The sequence below is a fragment of the Meleagris gallopavo genome, chromosome 5, assembly GCF_905368555.1.
Source record: "Meleagris gallopavo chromosome 5, MGAL_WU_HG_1.1, whole genome shotgun sequence".
Lineage (NCBI taxonomy): Eukaryota > Metazoa > Chordata > Aves > Galliformes > Phasianidae > Meleagris > Meleagris gallopavo.
The window spans coordinates 13,094,581-13,119,560 of NC_139408.1; the positions used below are offsets into that span (position 1 = coordinate 13,094,581).

General features: G+C 49.5%; 1 protein-coding gene across 1 annotated transcript; it reads right to left on the minus strand.

The window, feature by feature from the left end:
* Positions 1-285: 285 nt before the first annotated feature.
* Positions 286-23,331, minus strand: CD81 (CD81 molecule). Its single transcript, XM_010711036.4, has 8 exons — positions 23,172-23,331; positions 16,147-16,261; positions 8,477-8,574; positions 6,610-6,684; positions 5,146-5,253; positions 4,212-4,307; positions 3,821-3,913; positions 286-3,310 (listed from the first exon to the last, which is right to left on the minus strand). The coding sequence occupies exons 1-8, from the start codon at positions 23,235-23,237 to the stop codon at positions 3,248-3,250; spliced, it is 714 nt and encodes a 237-aa protein (XP_010709338.2). The 5' UTR covers positions 23,238-23,331; the 3' UTR covers positions 286-3,247.
* Between the last annotated feature and the right edge of the window lie 1,649 nt (positions 23,332-24,980).

Here is a 24,980-nt window from a genome sequence, read left to right on the forward strand (position 1 = left end):
GGGCATATTTCCCTATTTTGGGTCACTTTAGAAGCCCCTTAGGCATGCACACCATTGCCACCACAACCCCAACCCTGAATTTCAACAGTCACACATTCTGCAGTACACATTAGCTCCCCCAGAGCTGCATCCCATTTCACGCTTCAGTACCATTCCGGCCACATCCCCGGCCTGCCGCCCCCTCCCCAGGTTGCTAAAGCCCATGCTGCTGAAGCCTGGTTCACAGAGCATCCTAGTGTTAATGTTTTAACTGGTTGTAAAATTGCAGCGGTTCATCACACTATGCACACTATGAGAAATGTTTATTAAATTGATTTCTGTTTTGTTTCTTTAAAAAAAAAAAAAAAAGGCAAAAAGAAATTGTTAAACACACTGCTTTGTGGCATGCTCCACAGTATGAAAAAATCCCAAGCATTCAGTTGAGCTGTCAGCAGCTCTGTTTGACTTTTCCATGTGGTCTTTGAACTCAGACCTGGACAGTTCACTCACCTCCTCCCCACAGCCTCTCTCCTCCCCCTCACTCTGCTTGCAGCTTGCTGCCTCTTGCTTCAGAAAGATGCTTCTTTGGAGAGGGAGGGTTTGTATGCATCACCCACAATTTCATCTACAGCCCCTCTGGGTCAAACTGTACAATTGAACATGGGGACTCTCAGATGAACTCCAAAGAAAGTGCACCCCTCTCCCCACAGAACTCCTTCAGCCCCTCCCGTGACATCCCCATCGGCACCCACAGGGACAGGAGGCGGCACATGGTCTGAGCAGACATCCTGCTGCTCTCCCTGCTCCCACAGCCCCAACTCCCTCAGCGAGCACCGCTTTTCTCCCAGTTGCTCCTGCACGGGACAGCCCAGATCCCTGAAGCTATACCATCCAAGGACGTGCCTGACCTGCATCGAGTTCTCTGCAGGGAGACCCAGTCCATCTTCAAACAGAGCTGCAGCTACTTACACAGCGTCAACTGAATACTGAACAATATCAAAAACACGGTACAAGGAAAGAAAACAGAATTGAAGTGCTTAATGGCATATTTATACACATTTATCAACAGTCAATGAAAAAGGCGGCGAGTTACACATCCATTCTGTATGCTGACAATCCTGATGCACATATATGTAAACACACATGCTTGGCCGATGCATACATCTATAGCCACAGAGTAGATGACCTGAAGGAGCTATGCTGGGGAGCCTGGAAGGGGTTACCTACTGCAAACTCGAGCCTCATTCTCCATGTGCACAAAGTGAACATTCAGGGCAGTGTTGCTTTAAGGCTGTTTCTAAGGCTGAATCTTTTCTCCTCCAAATCCCCTCAAAACAAAGGTCTGTTGAAGCACGTCCTCCTCTTACCTAGCGCAATTTTATATATTTTTCTCCCTCTATATAATTCTTAAAGGCCCTATATACTAAAAGGCAGGAATGGGAAGGGGGTGAGCGGAAGGGGAGAAAAGCCACTGCAGGGATCAGCTTGCCCCACCGCAGGAATTTCCTGTTCCATTTTGGCACCCACGTGCCACAGACAAGGTGCTCATACTGATCACAACTCTCTCTCCTCATCTGATTTGGAGCTCCTCCCCGCTACGTGAAGGTAAGGGGAGAGTGAAATCCTCAAAGAAACAGAAATATTCCTGAAGTGAGGAAGGCGACTGCAAGTTTTTCATCTTCCCCTTTCCTGCTTCGATGTGGCAAAGAGCTGAGAGATGCTAAGATTTCCAGCTCAGGTGCCCATTTGGACTAAGGAAAAGGCTTTGCTTAAAAATATATATCTATAGAACTATACACATAGATCATCTTTTTAGAGACACTTTGATTTTATTACATAGATCCTGGGTCACTCTTCCCCTCTATGTACACGGTAAGAGTGGCACACAACAGAAGCCACATACATCTAATTGGCAACCAGCGCTTATCAGAGCACAGGAAAGTGTTTGACTGGTGCAATAATCCTGAATTCCCTTGTTCTGGTAAGCTGATCTCTAGGTACTGTATAACTGAAAATTAAAGGTCTTAAGAGAGAAGCAATTTTTAAAATTCTTTTGCAAAAATCAGGCTATGAAATTTTCCCAACAATGCTACAGAGTGCAACAACATACTTTAAGCAGGGAAAATTTCACTGAGCAAAAGAGTGATGCAAAGATGAAATTTTAAAGCGTATATGTATACAGCTGGGAACCCCTGTAAGTCATCCTGCAGTGTGTAAATGTAGAATTTTTAAGGTGAAGGACTTTTTTTTTCTTTTTTAAAAAAGCTTGCTTTTTTTTTTTCCCCAATATCATTTGTATCTAAGCATCAGTTGGAAAGCTCTGTACAATGCTAGATTCGCTCCAGAAATTTATGTCTATAAACATTCAGTGAGGCTTAAAAAAAAAATAATTAAAAAAAAATAGAACAACTTAGTTTTCAGGATGTTCTGTTAGAAGAACTGGGACCTAATTCATCCCCAGCCACTGACCCTTTAACGTGACAGATCGCTGGAAATGAGCCAATTTATAAAGTCAGAGCTCATAGAAAAACAAACCAAAAAAAAAAAAAAAAGAAAAAAAAAAAGCTATAAAGACCTTCTACTTTCAGAAAGTAAAAAATGTCAGCGTGACCTGTGGTAACAGATTACCTAGTGATGCAAACAGATCTGATAGGAGCATTTACCTCTATCTCACCGGGACACATTGCACCCGGTCAACTGGGGCTACTCCCCTTCCTCTCTCCTTGGCTGCCCAGATAACAGTGTGGAAATGCTTGGAGTTAGGATGATGGTAGGAAAAGAAAACAAATGACCAAAACAGCTAAATCCAGCTTCACCATCAAACTATGCATATATAAAAATAATAATAATAATAAAAAAAAACAGTCTGTGTTGAAAGAGTAAAAAGCAAGGCAAAGATTTCTGATAACAGGCTGCAGCCTTTTCCTCTGTACATCCTCCACCACTGTTATTTCTGAATTTTGGGGCTGGGGAAGGGGGAGGAAGGAGTAGATCTGCTACAGCAGCTTTCCCTATCACACAAAACTGATGTGTAACTAACTGAGCCACAAGGATACGGGAAAGTTTTATTTATTAAAAAAAAAAAAAAAAAAAAAAAAAAAGTACTTCAAAATAAAAATGATAAGTACTGTATGGTAATATTGGAAGTATTTATATACATTGTTTTCTTTGTCTTTTATTGAAATGTCTCTTGGTCACTTGGTGGCACTTGGGGTCCCCTCCAGCACCGTCTGCCCTGCTCCCCCCTTCCCCTCCCTGCTCTCACACCTCAGTAGACGGAGCTGTTCCTTATGCCGCAGCACAGCACCATGCTCAGGATCATTTCGAAGATCTGTCAGGAGACACAAAGCCACCGGTGAGGTGCTGATCCCCAAGACACGTGAGCTCCCCTCTCTTGAAGCTGGGGATTAAGACATTATCATGTTCCACACCCTCCAAGTAAACACACTCATGCCAGAGATAAGGGAGAGATGTCTCTGCTGCCATTTCTTCAAGGATCTGGCCAATTTGAGGTAAGATCCCCAGTGCCACTGAACACCAGGAAGAAGATTCCTTCCTGCTGCAGGACCCCAGAGGCCAGGCACCACAGCAGGAGGAAGGACCAGCATTGGAGGCAGTGAGGATGGATGACCTCCAGCCCCCTACCCTTCTAGAAGGGCCTGCGTGCAGTCCTGCTGCACCCCACTGGCTGGGCACCCACCCCAACAAGATACTAGGGGCATGAAGCCTGCAGTCCTGCTGTGTACCAGAGCGGCTATGGTGCAGAGTGCTTGTACTGCATTGGGTCTGCTGGGTAGAGGTCCAGCTTCCCACTTCCCATCCCCACTGTGGTGATGCTTACCATGATCACAGCAACCACGATGGCAGCAATACCGATCAGGTACAGCTTTCCAGAGAAGAGCTCATCAATCTTTTTGTGGCAGCTTGCGTCAGCCTGAAGCAGAGAACCAACACGGTCAGCACCTGCTGTCCTCCCACCTTCCCCAGGCATCCAAAAAAAGCACTCTGAGGTCCCCGCTTTCCCCTTGTCCCACTCATGTTTATGGGTCCTGGCTCTAGGACTCCCCACTGGATGCGAGCTCCTCAAGCAGGAGCAGCACCAGGAGTATCAACAGAAACCTGATGTCCCTCTACACAATCTCCAAATAAATAACAGCTCTACCCTGTATCCAGATCCCAAATAAAGCCTCAGCTTTCCGTGGCAGTGCTAAGGGCAGAGTAGCCAGTCCTACCTGCATCAAGCCTTTCAGGAAGTCCTTCGAGCACAGGTCATCTCTCCACAGAGGAGTGAGTGTTCCAATCATAGCATCAGGACCACAGCAGTCCAACTGCAAAGACAAGGAAAAAACAGGTTAGAAGACAGCAATCCCTCTCCTGCAATCCTTCTCCCTCACCACTAAACATCTTCAAAAGCCACCCAAGACTTTGGAGGCATCTTGGATGTGTGTGAGGGGTGGGGAGAGGAAAGGAAGGAAGGCAAGAGGAAGAAACAACTCTCCAAATTCAACTTTTTTCTTCATATGCAGGGCAGCTGCTTCCTACAGTGATCCCAGACATGTCTGGCCTCATATCCTGGAGGAGAATGAATACAGCTCTCTCCAGAGATTTGCTTCCTGCTGAGCAGAGGAAGTCTCGAATGTAGCCCCTCAGAGCAATGTTTGTCTTCCACTGATTTAGAGTGCTGAGGTAAATTAAAAGCAGTTTTGTTAAAGCTCAGGCCACACTTTCTTGCACAGTGTGAAGGAAAGAATATATAAGAAGGTGCAGCCCTGTTACTCGGCATTTAAGAAGAGGTAGCATTACAGGCTAGGGCCTGAATGAAGCGTCATCTGCTTTGGACACTACTTTTCCTATCTGTTTTCCTGACCACAGTTTCTCCTCCTTCCTCCCACATTCTCATTTCCTCTGGCTGCAAGGAAATTCCTACGCAGAGGAGTTGTTTTTTTTTTTCCATAAAGATTGGAAAGCAGGCAACAAAAGCCTAGCAAGAACAGACTTGCTTCACCTCAATCCTAAGCACTAATAATGCAGTGCTGTCCTCACTCCCTGCCCTGCAGGTGAATTTAATGTCTCTTTCTCCTCGGGGAGCAGTTAAGTACAGTGTGGCACGATAGACCCCATCCCCCAGCAGTTGCCTCGGCCAACTGTGTGCAGCTGGAGCCTCACCGTTTCATGGAAAGTCCTCACCACAGCCTTCCCGTTGCTCGAGTCTGAATCTGCCATGAGCGCCTGTTGGAACGCTTGGTCGTAGAACTGCTTCACATCTTTGGCTATCTAGGAAAGACCAGAAAAACTTCCTTTCAGCCTGAGGAGAATAAGGAAACCCATCCAGCAGGTTCCCCAGACAGCACTCACAGGCAGACATGCTGTTTTGTATTATGGAGAAAGCCTTGTCTATCACGGGGCAGAACGTACCCATCCTGTAATGGCTGCTGGAGAATTAACAGCCATGCCCCAGCTCAGCCAGCTGGCCCGGTGGACTGCACACACCCACCAGCATCTGCTCTGCCAAGCAAGAAAAAAAGAAGACCAGGAAAAAAGCCCCATTCATTTTCAGGGAAGTTGACCTCATGGCTTATCCTCCAACACTTCCCAATAATTTGGGAGGGCGATGAAAGGAGGCAGGCAGAAGAAAAATATATGGGCAAGTATGGAAGGGAAAGCGCTTTCCAGAACACCTGTTTTTACAGCATGTGCTGGATTAGAACACTATATAAAGGGTCTGCAGCAAAAAAGGAATACCGTATCAATCACTTATCCCCCAGCATTTTTTCATAATTATTCGAAAAGTTGGGTTTGGAGGGCAATACTCCCTGATTATGGTACAGGGGTATGGAAAAAACAAAACAAACCAAATAATCGCTTCCTGATCCTGTAGCTAAAGCAGAACTGACATAGCAGGGCCAGGGTCAAACTGCCTGTCGTCTCATGGAACAAATCTTGTGCCTGTTGCACTTGGAGATGCTGTCCCCCGGGGTGCTGGCCCAGGCAGACTTTCTGCCTTGTCCACTTGAGTGTCCACTTGGTGCACTCATCTCTTCCTTCCCAACCCACGAGATGCAATCACACAATACTGGGGTACAGCCAACTCTCAGAGGCTTCCAAGCAGCTTGCTTATCCTGGCTGAAAAGGCCAACACACAGCTGCCCCACCCATTTCAAACAGTGAAATTCATTGTGAGCGGCTGCGGTCATTGCTTTCACGTGGGCAAATCCTAAGTTTCTCCCATATCCTGGAGCTTTCCACCTGCATGCAGAGCAGCAGTCACAGCCCTCCTCACCCCGCCTCCATCTTGCTCTGCTGCTTTACTCACACATCTTGGACTGCTCAGGATTCACAGACCAACATGTGCAAAGGTGAATTTGCTTGGGAACAGCACACTGTCTGCACAGCAGTACATTTAGCCAGGGAGTTTATTTTGGTGAAGTCATGCTCTCGGTGTAAAGGTGTTTCCAACCACAGCCCTGAGCTATGTAAGAACTGAGCAGGCCCAACCTTCTGCCGTGGCATGCATTACATGCAAACTCAAATTCACCCCCCACCACTGGGAGCCAGGAGCTGTTTCTAACCCGGCCTTTGTGCCTGCACAGCCTCCACATCCCACAGTCACAGGACGTGGAGCTGCTTTACCTGGTCTTTGTTGACAAATCCCCAGATTCCAGCTGCAACCTCACAGGCAAACAGGATCACCAGGCAGGTGAAGAACTGTGGAGACAAAGCAGGAGAGGGATGCTTAAGCACAGCTGTACAAGCTGAAGAAGCAGTAAGGTGGGAGGAGTGCACGACAGCACTTCTAATGGAGGAGATTCAAGCAAGGTCTGTCACACACTTATCCCAAACACATCATCCTACAAGCTATCAGATGCCACCCCATTCCCAAGCTCCCTACTGGCACGGCTGAGGAGATATAATCAGAGCCCCTCTCCCGCCCAGAGACAGCAGGCTCAAGGATGCCCCAGTATCACAAAACCAATTGCTGCAGAAACTCTCAGCCAGTCCTCCCACCCTACCCCAGGGTGGGAGTTGCCAGCGCTGGGTTAAAAGCACATTTTGGCTGCTGAGGAGCTGCAGGGCGTCAGGGGCTGATTAACGGCCAGCTCCCTCAGCATTCTCAGCTCTGCAAAGCTACTGCAGTTTTTTGAATAAATATAAAAAGTGATGTCTTCCCACAGCCTCGCCCTGTTGTTGCAGCTCCCACACTCCTCCCTGTCACTACACCAAGTCTTCCTCCTCCTCCTTGTATCTCAGGAACATCCTGTGGTGGTCAATCCATCAGACTGGAATTGGGGTGCTGCAGAGCTCACACAGAACTCAGTGGGAAGGCTCACTCTCATGGTGGTACCCTTTGAGGAGGGGTGCCTTGTTCAGCTCAGATCAGGGGATTGAGCATTCTGCAGGTACAGCTCTATACCATGGCACGTATGGAGGTGCTCCTGGATGGGTGACGGAAGTCTCTGTGTCATTTCTGCAGAGCACCCCAAGTATGCTGCCCTAAATGTCCTTGGAGCCCAGTGGGGACTCTGGCCAGCAGGAAGGGCCATTAGAAAGCATCTCCAGCCTTTTTGTGGCAGGCCACAGTGTGAGCACTTGCAAGCAGCACCCAGCAGCTCAAGCTGCTAATTTCAGCCAAAGCAGACAGCTTCCCCATTGGGCTGCAGGTACATGGTACCATCTGCTCTCCTAATCCTCTTTCCAACTTCAAGAGGGTACGAGGGGTAAATCAGGTTCTGTAATCACTCACACTAACAAAAAAATCAACCCAAAGCTGTCAGACCTTGCTGCAACTATCGCTATCAGGTTTGCACAGGGGCTCCTCCTATTCCTGGTAGCACTGATAAAGCCTGCAGCAAAACCCTGCTCTCATCCACTAATGTACAAAAGTGCCTTATAAAAGCTGATGAGAACCCCTTCTTTAGAGCCAGTGTGGATACAGAAGCAACCTGGGGGTAAACGATCTTCAAAGTAAGGGGAAGAAAGCTCTTTTTCCTTCTGTCCTATCAGGGTCTTCAATCATGGGTTTTTCCACAGTTTTCCACACTGGTAGCATCTTGCAGCCAGAGTCTCCTTGAGGCTGGCAGCCACTGTCTGGCAATGTTACGAAGCTTGGTACCTGGTCTGAAGCTGAATTGCATGCGAGAACTTGCTGCAAGTATCTGCATGACCCTCTCCAGAGGTACAAGTTTTTGGTGTGGCTGCACTTTGTGCAAATGAGCTCACACTGTGCCAGGAATCCAAGCTGCTGCCTGACATCAAGGACACCTGTAGCTCTGCGGCACTGGGTTTCCCAGGATTTACCTTGACAATCTCACTAAGATACTGTGGGAAACCTTCGCTGTTTCCTAGTCCTATCAGGCAAAAACATCAAGATCTGGAATCTCCACAGCAGCCTCCAAACCAAGATTGAAATGAGAAACGGCAGGGGATGTAGGATAGGGAAGAAGTGGCACAGGGACCACTCGATGCCACATTTGGCATCAGCCAAAGCACCGAGCCTTACCGTCCCCAGAAGGCACTGCGACTCCTGGATTGCACCGTAGCATCCCAGGAAGCCCACGAACATCATGACAGCACCAACTGCAATCAGGATATAGATTCCTGCAAGGCAGAGCAAGAGGGAAGGGTGTTAACATAGGAGCATCTCACTGTGGTCAGGCATGCTGGCTGCCCATCGCTGCTCATTACAGGTGTGCATAATTAAGTCCTGGGAGACAGAGGAGCAGAGGCGGCGGTGGACGTGGCAGCAGCAAAGCTGCTGCATCTCACACTGTTTGCTGCTCCATCAACACTGACATCTTCAGGTTCAAACTTCCACCCTACTGTTCCTCCCATTAAAATAAAAGTTATCATTGTCAGCAAGCATCTTTGGGGTGTCTTTGCTCACAGAGATTCCCTCAGCCCGAGCCAACCTTCACTGTTCAGTGGGATGCTTGCACCCCGGCAAACCACACAGCATACATGAGAGTCAGACCTCAGAGTGCTCCAAGTAGGTAACACCGAACCTTTTAAAAGCAACCACCCTAAAATTGCTTGATCAATGTTAGGAAGAGGGCATAGCAGGGAAGACAAATGCACTACAGCATCCTGAAATCTGCAGTATAGGAATTCCCATGGCACCCTATTTTAAATACTTAAGCAGAGGAAATAAAAATGATGAGCTAGCGTATATTTTTAAACAAGCAACAGGGCATATGGTTTGTTTATATTATGCATTACACAAATATTTATCCCACCACAAAACAAGGGAAAAGCACTGCTTAAGCCTCTCATTTAATACAATCTAGATTTTGTTTTTTAGAGGCTCTTCCACAGTGAAGTTTTCTAAACTCTCACAGCAAACTTGCTTCTCAACTATTCCAATGTTGGGACACCAGACACAGGGTTCTGGGAAACCAAAGCTCCTTCACTCAGAAACCCAGAGCCGGGTCACCCAAATGCTCTCAATGGCCAAGTGCTGCCCACTCGGTTACATCCCACTTGGCTCCTGCTCCAGAAGTACTGCTTTCTCCTCATGTAGCCCATAGGTTTGGTGTATTTTAATTAACTAATATTCTTAAGTATTGTGGGTCTGCCATTTTGTAAATGGGTTCTATTTTCCATTCCAAAGCCATTTGTAATGGGCATGCGTGACATGAGTGCTCTTACTGAGCTCACTGCAAGTGCAGTTAAGCCAAGGTAAAACTTCTAAAAAGCAGATAGACAACATCTTTGGTGTGTTTATAACGTCAGTATGGATGTGGTAGACACGGGAAAGGATCAACTTCAGCTCCCGATCCTTCCCTTTTAAAACAAAAACCACTACCACAGAAACACCCCAGCCCACCTGGACAGGGAAGTGTCTCCAGGACAGCCCCTGTGCTGGGACCCCACATCTCTCCCTTGCTATATTTAGAGGCAGCAGGAGGGAGGAAGCTGGGCGCAAGGGAAGAGCAGCACAATGGCAAGCTGACCCAGCAGGATGTCCCTGTCACAGTGACACAGACATCCTCACCGTGACCCACTGGCTGCTACTTCCACTGCAGACAAGGGGGTAAGTCATTACCATGGCACAAAAGCCACCATTCCCACTGACCCTCCCAGTAGGAGGCAACAAAGCAGATGCAGCACTTCTGGAGAACACGATGCTGCAGGGAGTCGACAGGCAGCTTCCCCACAGGGCTATCGAAGGCTGTATTCTTATATCCCTCAAAACGAACACTGAAGGCAACTTCTAGGCTGAGCAAGCATTGCCACAACATCACTGGGAGAACAGAAGGGACAAGAGCCCCTTCCTGGTCTTCATTTAAGGGTCATGAAGGACAGCTACCTCACCACCATCCCCAGGTCCCATGCTGCCAGGACAGGGAGATGGGTCTGAGCACAGAGAGATCAAAAACCCTCTAAAGCTTGGGGATAGAGGCCAGTTGCAGCGAGGGGCACAACCAAGTGGCCCTTATGGTGTCCCCTTAGAGCACTGCAGCCTATGGGGAGGCAATGGGGCCTATTCAAAAACATGCATAAAATACATAACACTACTATATGGTCTCATGCAATACAAATTTCCTTGGAAATGCCACATTGAAGGTTGCAAAAGAAAACAAAAGCCAATCAAGACACCCCGCCATATGCTCTGGATCACGTTTTCCCACGCCCGCCCCTTCCCCTGAGTTTGCCTGGGCGCCAGGCAGCAGGAGGGCTGCTCATGTCAGGTCTGGAACAGCCCAGCCCATTTCTCAGAAAGCAGTATGACACGTCTTAGCCCTCACTCTTGGCAGCCTGCAGTGATTACAGCCAGTGTGGGCTTGGTGTCAGTGACCAAGGCAACTGTCATCCCATCCTGAATGACACACCATTCCTCTGAGCACCTGGCTGGGCTTCCCCTTGCCCAAGCCTCCCCCTGAATCCAACTTCAGGAAGGGGAAATCAATGCCTGTGAGCCTGTCCTGGACTGGAAAAGCTTCCCACTGCATGTAGGATCCAGGATGCTCAGTGCTGGGAGCAGGGGTGGGAGAGGTAGAGGAAGCACTAGATGTTATTGCTTGCATTGTGGTCACATTGCTGGCACCCACAGTGTTCTAAAGCCCATAGTCTCTCTCTGCTGGGAAGGAAAAAAAGAAGAAAAAAACAATAGAAAAAGCAGAGAAGAAATAATAATTAATTAAAAAAAACCCTCAAAAAATAAAAGAAGGAACAAGTCCAGCAGTGTCCTTGCGAAATGAGGAGGAGCGGGACAAGACAGCCCTCCCCTTGTGCAAGGCTCCAGGCAGGGGCATTCCCAAGCAGCTCCCACCTACCTCCCCCCATTCTCTCTCTTCTCTCTCAGCAGCTTTAACTCATTAAGCTAATGGAAGCCAGTCTCTTCCCCTCAGGTCACCATGGCAATGTTTCCAAAAGAAAAGAAAAGGAAAAAAAAAAGGCAAAAAGAAATCTCCCCAGCATCGAACCATTCTTCCCAGGAAAGCTGGGCGGCTCTCCAAGCCTTGCCCCCCTCACGATGTTCTCCTCCTGCCCTAGGCTGCCAGGCCAGGGTTTGCGGAGCCTTTGTGGGGAGGGAAAAAAGAGATTTTTGTTCTCATCCTCCCGCCAGAGAGGCTCCCAGGGAGGAGAATGCAAGGCTTGTGCAAGCCACCAGTGAGACTGGCAGAGCTGCAGCCGCTGAACAGGGAAGTCTGGCACCAATGCTTGGAGGTGGGGAGGATGAGTCCTGGAGAACACTCTCACTGTGCCAACAAGTCCTGACCCTGGCCCGCTTCCTTTCAGGTTGAGGGTGAGACAGAGGCAGGGCGTGGGAAGTCCCTCCAAGTTGGGCTTGATGCGGGGAGGCTGCACTGGGATATTGTTATCCACTTACTCATGGAATCAGCCCAGCAGGTCTCCCCAGCCCCAGTCCCATCTCACATTACAAGCAGGACCAACAGTGCTTTCCTGGAAATGGTGTGAGAGGCGCAAAAAGCAGAGAGGGAGTGCTGGGAGATGACAACTGGGAAGCCCCTTCCTTTCCCTCCAGCCCTTTTCCTAAGAGAAATGCTGCCGCTCCGTAACTGCTAATGCCTTCCAGATGGAGTAACCCTGTTGTATAGCATGGAAAGCCCTCTGGGGCCACACGTCATGCCTGTGGAGACACTGCCTTTGTGTGGGAGAACACGAGGAAAAGGAAAGGGGTTCACCTTCCTTTACAAAAACAAAGGGAATGTGTGGAGAAACCCAACGAACGTCCACATGTGTACACACCCATACGCAAACTGACCCCACAGGAAGAGATGACACAACCAGATTTCTTCTGTTCTGCCTGTCTGGGAAATGTCGGGTCATAGAATCATATGACAGAGATCTTAGGTCTCAAAAGTCAGCACGCAGCCTGCAGGAGAACTGCTGCGTGTCTCCGGCACCCACAAAGCCCAAGCAGTTTTGGAGCTTCCCTTGACTTCAGTGCACAAACAGGGAGCACGAGGAGGCTGCATGTTAGAGGCAACGAGGCTGCCTTCTGAGCCTAACCCGAATACGCAATGACACAAGTTGTTTTGCACTTGGGTAGATCTGAACCCAAAATAACTTACTGCCACCAACTTTAAGTCAAGATTTACTAAGCCAGCAGGGAAGTGGCCTTAAGTCAGAACCAATTTTAGCTTGCAGAGTAAATGACCCTCGGGAGCTAGTCACTATGAAGGTATGCTGGGTTACAATTAAGTGTAAGTTGCTTTTTTAATAGAAACTGAATTCTGAGCTAAAAATACAGAAAGATGATTATTTTCATTGTTAGAGAAACACTTAAAGGGAACTATTGACAATATATGGTGCACTGTATCTATTATTTTAAGAATTCTACCACTATTGAAGGAGTTGATCTGTCAGTGATTATTGGCAAGTTGAGGACCTACAAACCACAGCCTTTTCTTCTTTTAAGAGACTAGATAATTAAATTGTCCTTAACTATAAATAGGCTTATTTCCAATAGAGAAAAATACGTGTACTTCCAATTGAGAAAAACAAACAACAAACCACGTACAAGTTAATTTAGCAATCACCCATTCTGCTCACTGTGCTTCAGTGCCAAATATAAGCCCTGTTTTCTACTGCTGGGTGTGTGAACTTGGCCACCGCTCACATCTCTGCCAGTCAGCCACACATCAGGGCCTGAAGGAGCAGAGCACAAGGACCCAGAAATTGGGACTTTGGAGCTCCCTGGTTCTTTTCATGAGAGCCTGCACCCAAGTCATGCAGCTCTGTGACATAATGGGTTGGCCACAACTGGAACCCATGGCCATGAGCACTCCTGCATGTCAGAAGGCCAGCAGGTAAGCCCAGGGAAGCTCAGATGTCCTGACCACTCCTGCACAGCTGCTAAATAAGCTTTAACGTGAGCATCAGAGCCTCTGAGGCCAGCAAAGTCTCCTGAAGGTGCTGTACAAAGCCCAGGCTGCAGAGAGGATGCCAGCAATAGGTATCACATCATGATCACATGCGGATGCTGGGAAGCCAGAGCCAGAACTGCCATCTTTATCAGCCTTGTTGCTAGGGGAAAAAGCCCAAACATAAAAAAGTGATGATATATTTTCTATTTGGGCAGCAGTACACTGCAGGACAGCAGAGAAGGGGAAAGAAAGGGAGTGGCAGCGTTGGCCTCCATGTCCAAATTTAAATTGCTACTGCGTGTCTGACCGAAACCCTACACGCTCCTAAGAAGTGCCGGCACTGCTGTTCTGGGAAGGAAAAGCAGAGGAACCACTGACAAAAAGTGAAAAGTCAGAGGGAAAACTAAACAGCAGCAAACCCAGCCCTCTTCCTACACCCAACGCCGCATGGAAAACTACCCCCAAATCTGGGCGGCTTCGTGCTTGGCTCGAGGCCCAGGAATAAGACAATGAAAGCAGTGGGTCGTGCTGCTCCATCCCAGTTGGGAACAGCTGGGTGCACATTGCCCAGTTTGGAACGCTGAGAGCAGCCGGCAGAGAGGCTCTCACAGCACTGCTCTTTTGAAAAAGAAGATGGTTCTTTATGTGGGGGGGGGGGAGAGGGGGGTCACTAGATATCTAGGAAATGGTTAGCCGGTTGTAAGCATTCAGTTTGTCAACGCTACGAGCTATTGTGAAGGCTGGTTGCTGACCAGCTAACTGCATATTTCAGGACAGGTTTTTGATTGAAATCCACAACTAAGAGGGAGAGAGAGGAAGAGCAGGAGGAAACCCAGCTGCTCTCTCAGAACAGCTGCCAGCAGGGAGGGCTGAGAGACACCCAGCTCTCACCGCTGGCTCACGCTGCCTCTCTGTAGGGTGGGTTACACTTGAGAGCTCACAGCTGATGTGTGTGTAGAAGCATGCCCAGGCTCCCTCTGCTAGGCAAAAATAACTCACCAGTGCCAGCAGAGCCCCTTAGCAAGTCAAATCACCTTGGAAATTGCACACTGTAAAACCATAACCCTTGAAGAAGAGCAAGCGGTTTCCTCTACAGTCTCAAAAGCATGAAGTTATGGCACCCCAGAAATTCCCATCCCCAGCCTCGCTGGCTCTTGGAAGCCCCAAAGCAGCTGCCGTGCCCCTTGTTGCAGCATGAGCTCTCCAGGATGGGACCTGCAGGGGGAGAGGGCTGTGGTGGCAAGCTGCTTTGCTTCTGCCTTATTTCTGGGGAGACATGAAGCCCTGCCGCAGGCTGAAGATAGATAAGCATCATGCCTTGCTCCCCACATCCTCCTCCTCTCGTTTCTCCATTGCTGCCCAACCCTGCATGCAGCATTGTTTTTCCTCTCACAACACACATGTGGATATAACAACTTCTACAAAACAGCTCTTTCTTTTTGGACAGCTTTTTCTTTCTGGACATGGGTAGAAAAGCCAGGAGGCAGCAAAGCACCACTCCCTCCCCCAGATACAAACCCCCACTGTGCATGTTTGTCCCTGTTGACTGTTCCATTGTGCTCCCCATCCCACAGCAAGGCCTGCCCAGCATTACAGCCTCCCTACAGGCCCTGGCAGCCACCAAAAAGCAGCTTGAAGGGGAAAAATACATATCTAGAGACCAGTCCTGGGCTCAAGGGAGCGGTCTCCAAGGCAGGAACACTGTGTGGTTGTTGGATGGCCAGGAGGAAGGAGGGCGTGCCAGTTGTTGGGGGAAAAAGGAGGAGTAAAAGGAGAAAAACAGAATCCCAGACTTCGGGCTGAAGAGGGCTGGCTAAGAGAGACAGCAGCTGAAAGAAACGCTTTGCTATTATTACTGCATGGAAATTACAGCCACCAGAAGGAATCCAGGCAGAGTGTTGCTGACTGTAACTTTAAACAGAGCAGGAGCCGTGTGGCCGGGCTGCTTGCAGCACTAGGAGCCAGTGGGACTGGGGGGGTTTGGCTTGCTGCTGCTGTGCGATCCCCACTCGCACCCAAACAGCAAAGGGCAAGGACAGAAAGTAAGTGTAAATAAGCCAAAAAGCAAAGGATGCTCATAGGTTTTGGAGAAGTGTCTTTTGGGACACATCCATTTGGCCTCCAAAGGAAGGAGGTGTTTGGATCAACTCCTGGAAAGGAAAATGTTTAACTTTTTTTTTTAATTTTATTATTATTATTATTATTATTAATGTAAAACATACAAAGGGGAAATACTTTAAAAACAGCCCTGGGTACAAAGCAGGAGGGGTCAAAATCCACTGCTGCTGACAGCAGGAGTATCTCTGGCAGTCACGCACAGCTGGGCAGAAGGGCTTGGGCATGGTTTTAAACTAAAAGAGATTCAGGTGAGGTGAAATTCTTTCCTCAGAGGGTGGTGAGCCACTGGCACAGCTGCCCAGAGAAGCTGTGGGTGCCCCATCCCTGGAGGTGCTCAAGGCCAGGTTGGATGGGGCCCTGGGCAGCCTGAGCTGGTAGGGGGCAGCCCTGCCCATGGCAGAGGTTGGAACTGGGTGGACTTTAAGGTCCCTTCCAACTCAAGCCATTCTGTGATTCTCTGATACACCACTTGATGGGCAGATGGAATGTAAACACTTTCAGCTACAGACGACAAGAGGAACAGACTCAGACCTCCGCCTTCCCTTGATATACAGACACATACTTTCTGTGTCACTGATCTGAGGAGTTCTGGAGGGACCGGTCCTCACTCCACCTATGCAACCCACGAATAATCACCAGAAAGCAGGGCAATACAGAGAATATCAGGACAGCAGCATGTATCTCAAGCCCTCCCTTCTGCTTCCATCCCAGCACTACTCACCGACATAGAAGGTGTTGGGAGCCTGCTTGTCACCCAGCTGCAGGTAGAGGATGTTGGTGGTCTGTGAGTCATGGCGGAGCCACAGGGCCACTCCCAGGATGATTCCCCCAGCCAGCTGCAGAGAGAACAGAGCCACACGTTACTCACGGCCGGACCTGAACTCCTAGGCAGGAGCATGATTATGACCTGCGGGTGGCTTGAATGTCCAGTTATTTCTCCCTGGCAGAGCGGACTTCCAGCAGGACCCACTGTGCTATCCATGGCAGCCCCCTTTCACTTAAAAAATCAGAGAAAGGATGGAATTCCAGATCAGTTGCTGGAAACATCTGCTTCCATCTGAGTGCTTGAAACTCCCGAAGCCACTCATCTTAAAAAACAGCCCATGTACAAAACTGGAAGATAACTCCTGAAAACTACAGAAGTGGACACACAGTGTTTTTCATTAGGGTCTGAGGTGGGTCAGGTGCAAGTATGAGGGTCACATTTGACAATATGAAAATAGAGATTTTGTTTAGGAAAAGTGCAAAGGGCTGGGCAAGTGCAGCAGTGCTCAACCAAATGCACGTGGACTGAAATTTCCAAAAAAGGCTCCTTGCCTTTCAACCCAGCCTCACTCCTCCTTAAACCAGAGTTTCTCCCTTGCTGACTCCTGCAAATCCCAACCAAAATTTTGTTTCATTGGGGTGCTCCCACAGCTTGGGCGAGCACACAGCCTGTGCAGAACTCCCTAGGCAAGCTGACCTTGTGACTCCTGGTATAGAATCCCCACCTGCACCTTTTGGGCAGTTCAAGAGGGCAAGGAGGAAAAGCTTTGCTCTCCACAGCGACCAGCTTTAGCACTTGTCCCCAGTGATCAATGCCACCTCCCTGCTTGCAGGCTCCCTCCAGTGTGGCTCTCCCAGCCCTGGCTACGGACATGCCATGGAGGCAGCCAGCGCCCCAGCTGGGCTCCAAATAAGGCAGCCGGCGGCATCGCCCCAAATTCAGCCTGGCATTGTTTGCTTATTGTCTGAGAACATTACAAAGCCTGTGTCCACTTATCCTCTGGGAAGGAAGGGGCAGTCCTCAGATTCATGGATGCCATCACAAGCAACCCATCTCTTGAATGTGGCAAAGAACTCGGCCGCACTTGGGATTCAATGGGGAAAGAAACAAGAAGAAAGGAAGGAGAGCACGGAAGGGGGAACAGAGCACTGGACTGCTGCAGAAACTCAGATTCCAGCAGAATAACATGTTGGGTTTTTTTTTCAATTAGAGAACAACCCAGAAAGAAAAGCATTTTTTTGAACAGAGCACCAAGGACCTTCGGCTGGAAGTTTCAATCCAACAGCAGCTGCATTTCTTAAGAGCAAACGACATTCACTCACTAATGAAAACAGGATTTAGGCTACGCTGAGTAAATTTTTCCATGAAAATCATACATCCTTCTACCACCAAGCAGCACAGAATGCAACAACGGCATCTTTCCAAAGGAATGAAAACAAGAGGGAGAAAACCCTGCTGGTGTGTTGGAGTAACCCTGTGTCCACTGGGATGTGCAGCATTTATACTGCAGCAGCACTCAGAGAACCCTGGGTGCCTTCCTGGTCTCCAAGTTGCATAGCCTCATCACCTAGATTTCCCTTTTTTTTCCTGTAGGTATCCATCAGCTCATGCAGGCTACTGAATTCCTTTTTCCTTGTCATGCTGTTCAGACCATAACGTCTCTGAGACTCATTGCAAACACAAGCCCAGCCCTGATTTGTGTTTTTGGGGACTGCTCTAATGGGAGCAATAGTAAAAGCTTCAATTTCAGCAACGCTCGTGCTGTATTACTCTTAGATGTGGTTTCACAACCCGCCTAACTGACATTTCCCCTAATGCCCACCTGTGCTTGTGCTTTTGCCTGCCTTTATTTTACAAATAATATTAAAAATCTAGAAAAACCTCAGAAGAAAAGAAAACACAAAGCCGAATAACACCTCCTCCACCCTCCTCCTGCCCCTTTGTAAAGGCACATGGAGCTGATCCCAGGCTTTACACCCCAAAAGGCACAGTGTACTGGCACAGAAGGGCCAACCATGGTAGTTCTGCTGTTTCCTCTTTGCTTCTCTTTTCCAGCTTCCTGAGATTTATTGCTTCTGTCTCAGACAGCCAGGCTTTTCTAGCTGGATCCTGCCTGCCTAAGACGTGTCCGAGGCTGCTAGCTGGCACGGGGGGAATGGCAGCCTCTAGATACACAAAATCCAAGAGATGGGGTATCACTTTATCATGATAAAGAAGCAAACACCCATGCTTTAAGAGCATAAGGCACATTCCTCCTCTTGCCATGAACATGGGGAATCCCTGTACAAGATGATGCTTGCGCACATAAGGATGTCTATCACTCTCTTTTTCTGCTGTTACCACCCTTCTTCCTCCTGCTGCCTTTCTCCACCCCTCTCCCCAATAATTTTCCTGGCAGGGAGGAGGAGGAGAAAGAAGAAGCAAAGTGCAACAGACATCCTGCAGCCTGGCCCCAAGGAAAAGAAGGGTTATGTCAGTGCCGGTATTTCACAATGCTGTATTTTTAGCAATGCAGCTTCCCATGGACACGGCTGGCCCTCTTGCTGGGACACTACCTTCATCACTCAGTTTGGGTCATAGGGAGTGAGGGCATGGAAGGATGAAGCAACTCACCAAAGCTGAAGCAGCTCGCCACGCAAGCAGCTAGGAATTAATTGCTACATCAGAGTTGAATGTAAGCAGGGGAAGTAACTTAAATCAAGATAAAGGAAGAGGCAATTCAACTGAAGGAAGCCAAAGAACTTAAATTTTCTTTATTGAACTCGATAAAGGCACTTGCAAGCCACAACACTTCTGGAAAGTAGAGATGAGATCTCTCCATCATCTCCTGATATCATGATTTCTGTCAAAGGTGAGGCCACATGGCTAAAGATGTGCAGGCTAAGTCTGTTCAGAAACTGGGGCAAAAATGAAGCAGAAAGGCCCATTTTCTTCATGCACGGGAGGAAGGCAGCATTTTATCCATGCTGTGCCTGGAGCAGCTCAGCCATGGCCACTTTCCAGCAGCCGCTATTAATAGAGCAGCAGAGCAGGACCAAGTTCTCCACTGGTGCCTATAGTTACCAGCCCAACAACACTGTGAGGCCCTTCCAAACAGGCCCGGAGGAACACTCCCAGAGTAGTGGTAGGCTGGGTGCCAAACACAGCCCAAGCAGGAGGAGGGGAAGGGTGAGAGCCCTGTGTCCCCACGCACTGGTGAAGGACACACCGTGGGATGCTCCCTGGATGGGTATAGCTTCTGGCACTGGCACCCATCAGCAAGGGTTAATCGCCCCAGCAGTACAAGAAAACAATTTCAGATACATCTTTTGAATCAGTTTGGCCGCACACATCAATGTTTAGCTCCACTGGTAATACAACAGCTTTCCCTTTTTAATAACACACACCCACACAGTGCTTTCCATCACAGCATCAAAGTGTTCCCAAGGCGTGTATGCACTCTCACAGGAGGTGAGCTTTAGGGTGTCTGACAGATGAACCACAGGAACACAGCTGGCAGTGATGCTCCCTCCTCGGGCAGTGAAGGCAGGTACTGCCATGGGATGGAGCACTGTTTCAATGAGCTCCTGCAGGCAGACACCAAAGGGCTCACAGGTGCGGTTGTGTTCACACGATAGCCCAGAAAAATCATAGCGAGATGCCGTCAAGGCACGTGGAAATGCGCTGCACTGTGCATTCCCAACTACACCAAGCCCCAAGTCACTACAGCTAGATGCTGGCAAAGCCTTCTGTCCTCAGCGTTTGCAACACTGTGATTCCCAGGGAGACCAAGGATCAAAACATAAACCCCACTGCACTGGAAAAGCCTGTGACACACTGTGACTAACACCGTTTAAGCAATTTCCAGTCCAGGCATGCGTGTGGGGATGCAACCCAAACAAGACTCAAACTGTTTCTACCAACCTGCCAGGCTGCTTCTCTCCAACCTCCATCTCTCTCACTGGGTTTCCGTCCCCTATTTTAAACCTCATTTAAAGCCTTGCTGTTATGATGGGGCGAACAAGCCCTGGAGCACGACAGTCCCCACTGGGCCACCACTGAGATCTGAGAAAGTGCAGGCTTGCCACCTTCCTCAGCGTCACCAAACGTCTGTGCATGTGCTTTTGCAAGCTGGCAGGTGACCAGCGGAATTTCCCCAGAATTGTTAAGAGAATACTCAGCAACTTCATCTGTTCTTGTAATGCATGGTCTTTCACGTTCCCCCTGTGCTCCTCCTTTTCATCCCCACCCATGCCACAGACAACTCAGCATGCGTAGGAGAAAATAGCTACGTGTAGCATAGAAGGGAGGACTGAATCATAGAATCATTAAGGTTGGAGAAGACCACTAAGATCAGCAAGTCCAACCAACTGGTCACCACCATGCCAGAAGCCAGCTCTTTGAACCAGACCCCTCACTGGAGCAGGTGGCAGTGTGCTGGGAGATGTCAGCTAATGGGCTGGGTGAGAGCAGGCCGATTCCTCCCTGGTTACGTTTAATCACATTTCGAAAGACCTATTGGGCCTCCTTTGGCTTCTCAGGATGTATAAAAGTGGCTCCAGCCAAATGTGCCAGCCCCAACCTGGACCATGCTGAGGCCCTTCCACCAGTGACGCCTCAGGCCCTGAGCTTGGCAACTCGCTCCACAGCCACTCAATAACCCAGCACCCTTTGCAGACAGCTGGCCATCTCCCAAAAGTCACCGCTCCCCATGGCTTTCAAATATCACAAGTATACTGCCTAATTCGGCCATGCAAGAAAAAACAGAAGCAGGGTTCAAGTATTTCTACCAAGGTTTCAGGCCAAGCTTGTAAGCTTTTCCTTATTATCCTTGTGTTCTGTCAGTGGGGTGAGGCTCTCCCAGAGCTGCCCTTGTCCTTTTCCACCACCCTGCCTGCAAGCTATCATCATGCTACAACCCAGCACAACTCTGCTGGAGGTGCCACAGGTCTTCTGGAGCTTCAGAAAGCTCTGAGCAGCCTCAGGACCCTCCTTCCCAGTACCCGTCAGCACACACCAGTGATGTGCATGCAATCCTATATGAGCTCCCTGACAGCCATCGTGGCCCAGCTGCTTGCCTCAGCCAGCAAAACAGCCTGGTTCTTCCTAAAGCACAAGCACAAGGGAAAGAAGTTTCCAAAAAGAGAAATCTCAGGCAGATGGGGCTGCCAAGGCGCCTAGGGCGACTGGTGCTGAAGCAACATTTTACTTTTGCTTCCCAACACGGCGGCTTTGTTATGCCCCCGCGCTGCTATGGGGGTGTCCGTTTATTTACGCCCCAGCAGGACAATGGGGCCACTTCAAAAAGTTATCAGCTTCTTTCTTAGTTGTTAACACAGCTAAGGCTTAGAATTACTTCCTTTACTCCCCCGGAGTGAGCTGCTTTTCAGCATGCGGCCAAGCCCCGGTGCCTGCCAAGCTGCCTCAAGCTTGATTTCGACTCAGTGCCAAGCGTACAACAAGCAACAGAGCAGTCCCACAGCCCTCACATACCAAGCAGCTGGCATCAACACCACCCCAGGCCCCACATCTCCCAAGGGCTGGGACACCCACACAGTTGCCCTGCCAGCAGCCCAGGCACTCTGCAGTGAGCACTTCAGCGCTGCTTCCTCCCTCTGAACATAAACTATCACAGGTCTTCACAACGGGGTAGTGACCAAAGCATCTCCCACCCACAGATGGAAGCACAAGGCTTCTTCCTCACCGCATTGATGAGGTGCTAAACCTTACAATTCCCCTCGACTCCTGCTTATGGAAAACTAGAAGGGTCTGAAAGCCATCAGACCTGTTGTTTACTGCCCCAGAGCCTGTCAGGCTCATGAAAAACATTGGAGGAGGAGGCAGCCCCGGGAAGCAACTGCTGGCTGGCAAGCCCTTGGCAGCGCTTTGGGAAGCAGGCACCAGAAGCCATAAAGGGAAAGAAAATGGATGTGACATTCCCCTTCTAAGTGAAAGGATGGTTTACTAAGAGTTAGGTATACGAGGGAGCCTGCCCAGGAGCAGCAGCTCCTCCTGTATCCTTCCTGTCCCCATGGGACCCTTCCTTTCTGCATCCACACTTCTGCAACAAGAATGGCAGGAAGCTAGGAGCAGGAGGGAAGCAAAGCCCCCGGATAGGCACCGAACCTCGTGGGGAAACAGCCCGGGGAGGCACAGCCCTGTCCTGCTGCCTAGAGAAAGAGGAGGACGGTCCCAACTCATCCTGCAGCTGGCACAGCATCGGATATCAATTAATCCCGCTGTCGTCACCGCTCGTCAGCCTCCCTCGGTCACTGCTATGTGAGAAGAAAGGCAAAGCACAGTCTCAAGGCAGGCTGGATTGAGGAGCGTCTCCACCGCTCCCTCACGCGTCAGCGTCTGACCCAGAATTGGGAAAAACGGGCAGGAGCGCAAACAGTGACCTTCCTCCCCCAGCAGGAGGACCCGCTGCCACCACCATGCCCAGGCAGATGAATTATTCCATGAGAAACTTTCTCAGGAAAGCAAACCTCAGCGGCACCCTGGGAATATCCGCCGGCTCCACTAAGTTCTCAGAGGCAGCGCCCAGCTCTACCCCAGCCCGCTCAGGCGCTGCCGGGGCTGCGAGGGGCAGCAGCAGCTCCAACCTCCTCTGCTTTACGCATCCCCTCCTCACGGGGGGGCTCACCCCATCCAGCCCTCAGCAACCGAAAAACCGCACGGGTAAACGGGGTGTGCGGAGGGAGGACAGCGAGCCGAACCCCCGCCCTTGTGCCGAGGATCCACAGACGTAAAAATACATCCATCTACGTGAGTACGTATAGACGTGCCGTATGAATAAATACAGAAATAAATAAAGCTGCGTTTGCACGCATAAAAAATAGCAAAGGATAAACGTTCTCCGCGCCCCGCCGACCAAAGCCCTGATAGCAGGGTGCAAAGCTCAACATGGGGGCTGGTTGGTGGAGGGGAGAGAAGGAATGGAAAAACCCCGGCTCTAGCAGAACGCGCAGCCCAACCGTCCCCACCGCGCTGGGGCTCACCCAGAAGATGAAGTTGAAGACGAAGAGCAGGTATTTGATACACTTGGTGCAGCCCTCTACCCCCATGGCGGCTTCGGCGGCGGCAGCTCCCGGTCTGAGGCCAAGCTGGGCGGCGGCGAGGAGGGAGAGGGGGAGGGAGAGAGGGAGGAAGCGCGGGGAAGGGCCGCCCCCTGCCCGCCCCTCCCGAGCGGCGGGGTCCCTTTGGGTCCCACCCTCTCCCTTCTCCCGTTCTTCGTTTCCCCTCTTGTAGCCTTTCCACCCTTCCCATTCTTCTTTTCCCCACTTTCTCATACATTAAAAATCACCCCCGTGTTCCCAATGCTTCATTTCAGCCTTACTGCCCAAAAGATCACCCCCAAGTTGGGCAGAAGCACTCACCATGCTTGCTTTGCTCCTTTCCCCACCCATCTAGGGGTATTTTCAGGGTTCACCATCAAAGAGATGAGGGGCTGCCCAGGGAGGTGGTGGAGTCACCAACACTGGAGGTGTTCAAGGAACGTTTGGATTTTGTGTTGAGGGATATGGTTTAGTGAGAACTATTGGTGATAGGTGGATGGTTGGACTGGATGATCTTGAAGGTCTTTACCAACCTTGGTGGTTTTGTGATTCTGAGATCTGTGTCACATGTGTTGGCATTTTTAGTATCCCTCATGTTTAATTTTAAAAGCCAAAAAGCAGCATCACAGAACCAGGAGAAAGTTTCCCCATCTTCTAGGCTAACCCCACTTTGGTTCATCTGTGCATCCCTAGAAACGCAGCCTGCTCTCGCCCTGCTGTGCATCCAGCAGGCACAATTGCTTCTTTTAGGGCTGGGATACCAAAAAGTCAGAACAGAACTCAGAACACAAGGGCCTGAACGAGAGCAAAACCTTAAATGTCTAAAAGAAAGGAAAAAAAAAAGAAAAAAAAAGAAATGAATTCAGGTGTTCAGACAGCACCCCTGGTGCCTGCTGAACCCTGCTTTGCCTTCTGCACCTGCTGTGTATCCAGTGAGGACTGAGGCAGAACAGAAGCTGGCCCAGTTTTCAATTACTAGCACTGAGTGTATCCCCAATTGTGGGCTTACCATGGATTCGTAAATCCTTTGTCTCTAAGCTCCATTCACTCATTTGGCCTTAGCAATGAAGCTGGAGCCTAACAGAGGTATTCATGCACTAGCTGATAGACCAAATCGTTGGCTATAGGTGTAATCCTGCCTGGATCCTGATCCAAAGGATAATGACAGGATCTCAAATTTGTTCCCCTGCTATGACACAGCAGTGCCTTGCTTTCTGCCCAAAACAAGCAGGGTTTGCTGCAGGGAAGAGAAAGGACTGCCTGCAAACCAATAAGGCCTCAGCAGCAGCACAGCCAGAGCTGAGGTTAGGAAGGAAAGATACTCAAACCAGTGTCTGCATGCTGGGAAGCTGGCAGTCCTACTGCAATCACTATCACCAAACTGGCGCTGGAGCCACCAATGGGGAGCTTGGGATTTTTGAAGGTAGTATCACAGCTGTTTCCTTTCTGCCTTATCTTATGTAAAATAGCAAATGAGGAACAAAACTTCTCATACACTCCAAATGCTAAACAATCTGGCTCAGAGCTAATGCATTCCTATTGCTGGGGCATCCTCATGCCTGAACTACACACTGTCCAGGGCTCCAGCTTGAGGGTCACAGCTCCCATCTCTTACAGCACCCAGCTCTGGGGTCTAAATGAGGTTCACCCACCTGCCCACCCCAACAAAACCTCTCTGCAGCTTGGCAGTGGGGAAGGATTTCAAACTTTGTCCAAATATCCCTCTCTTCTATCACTTTATTTACTTCTCGT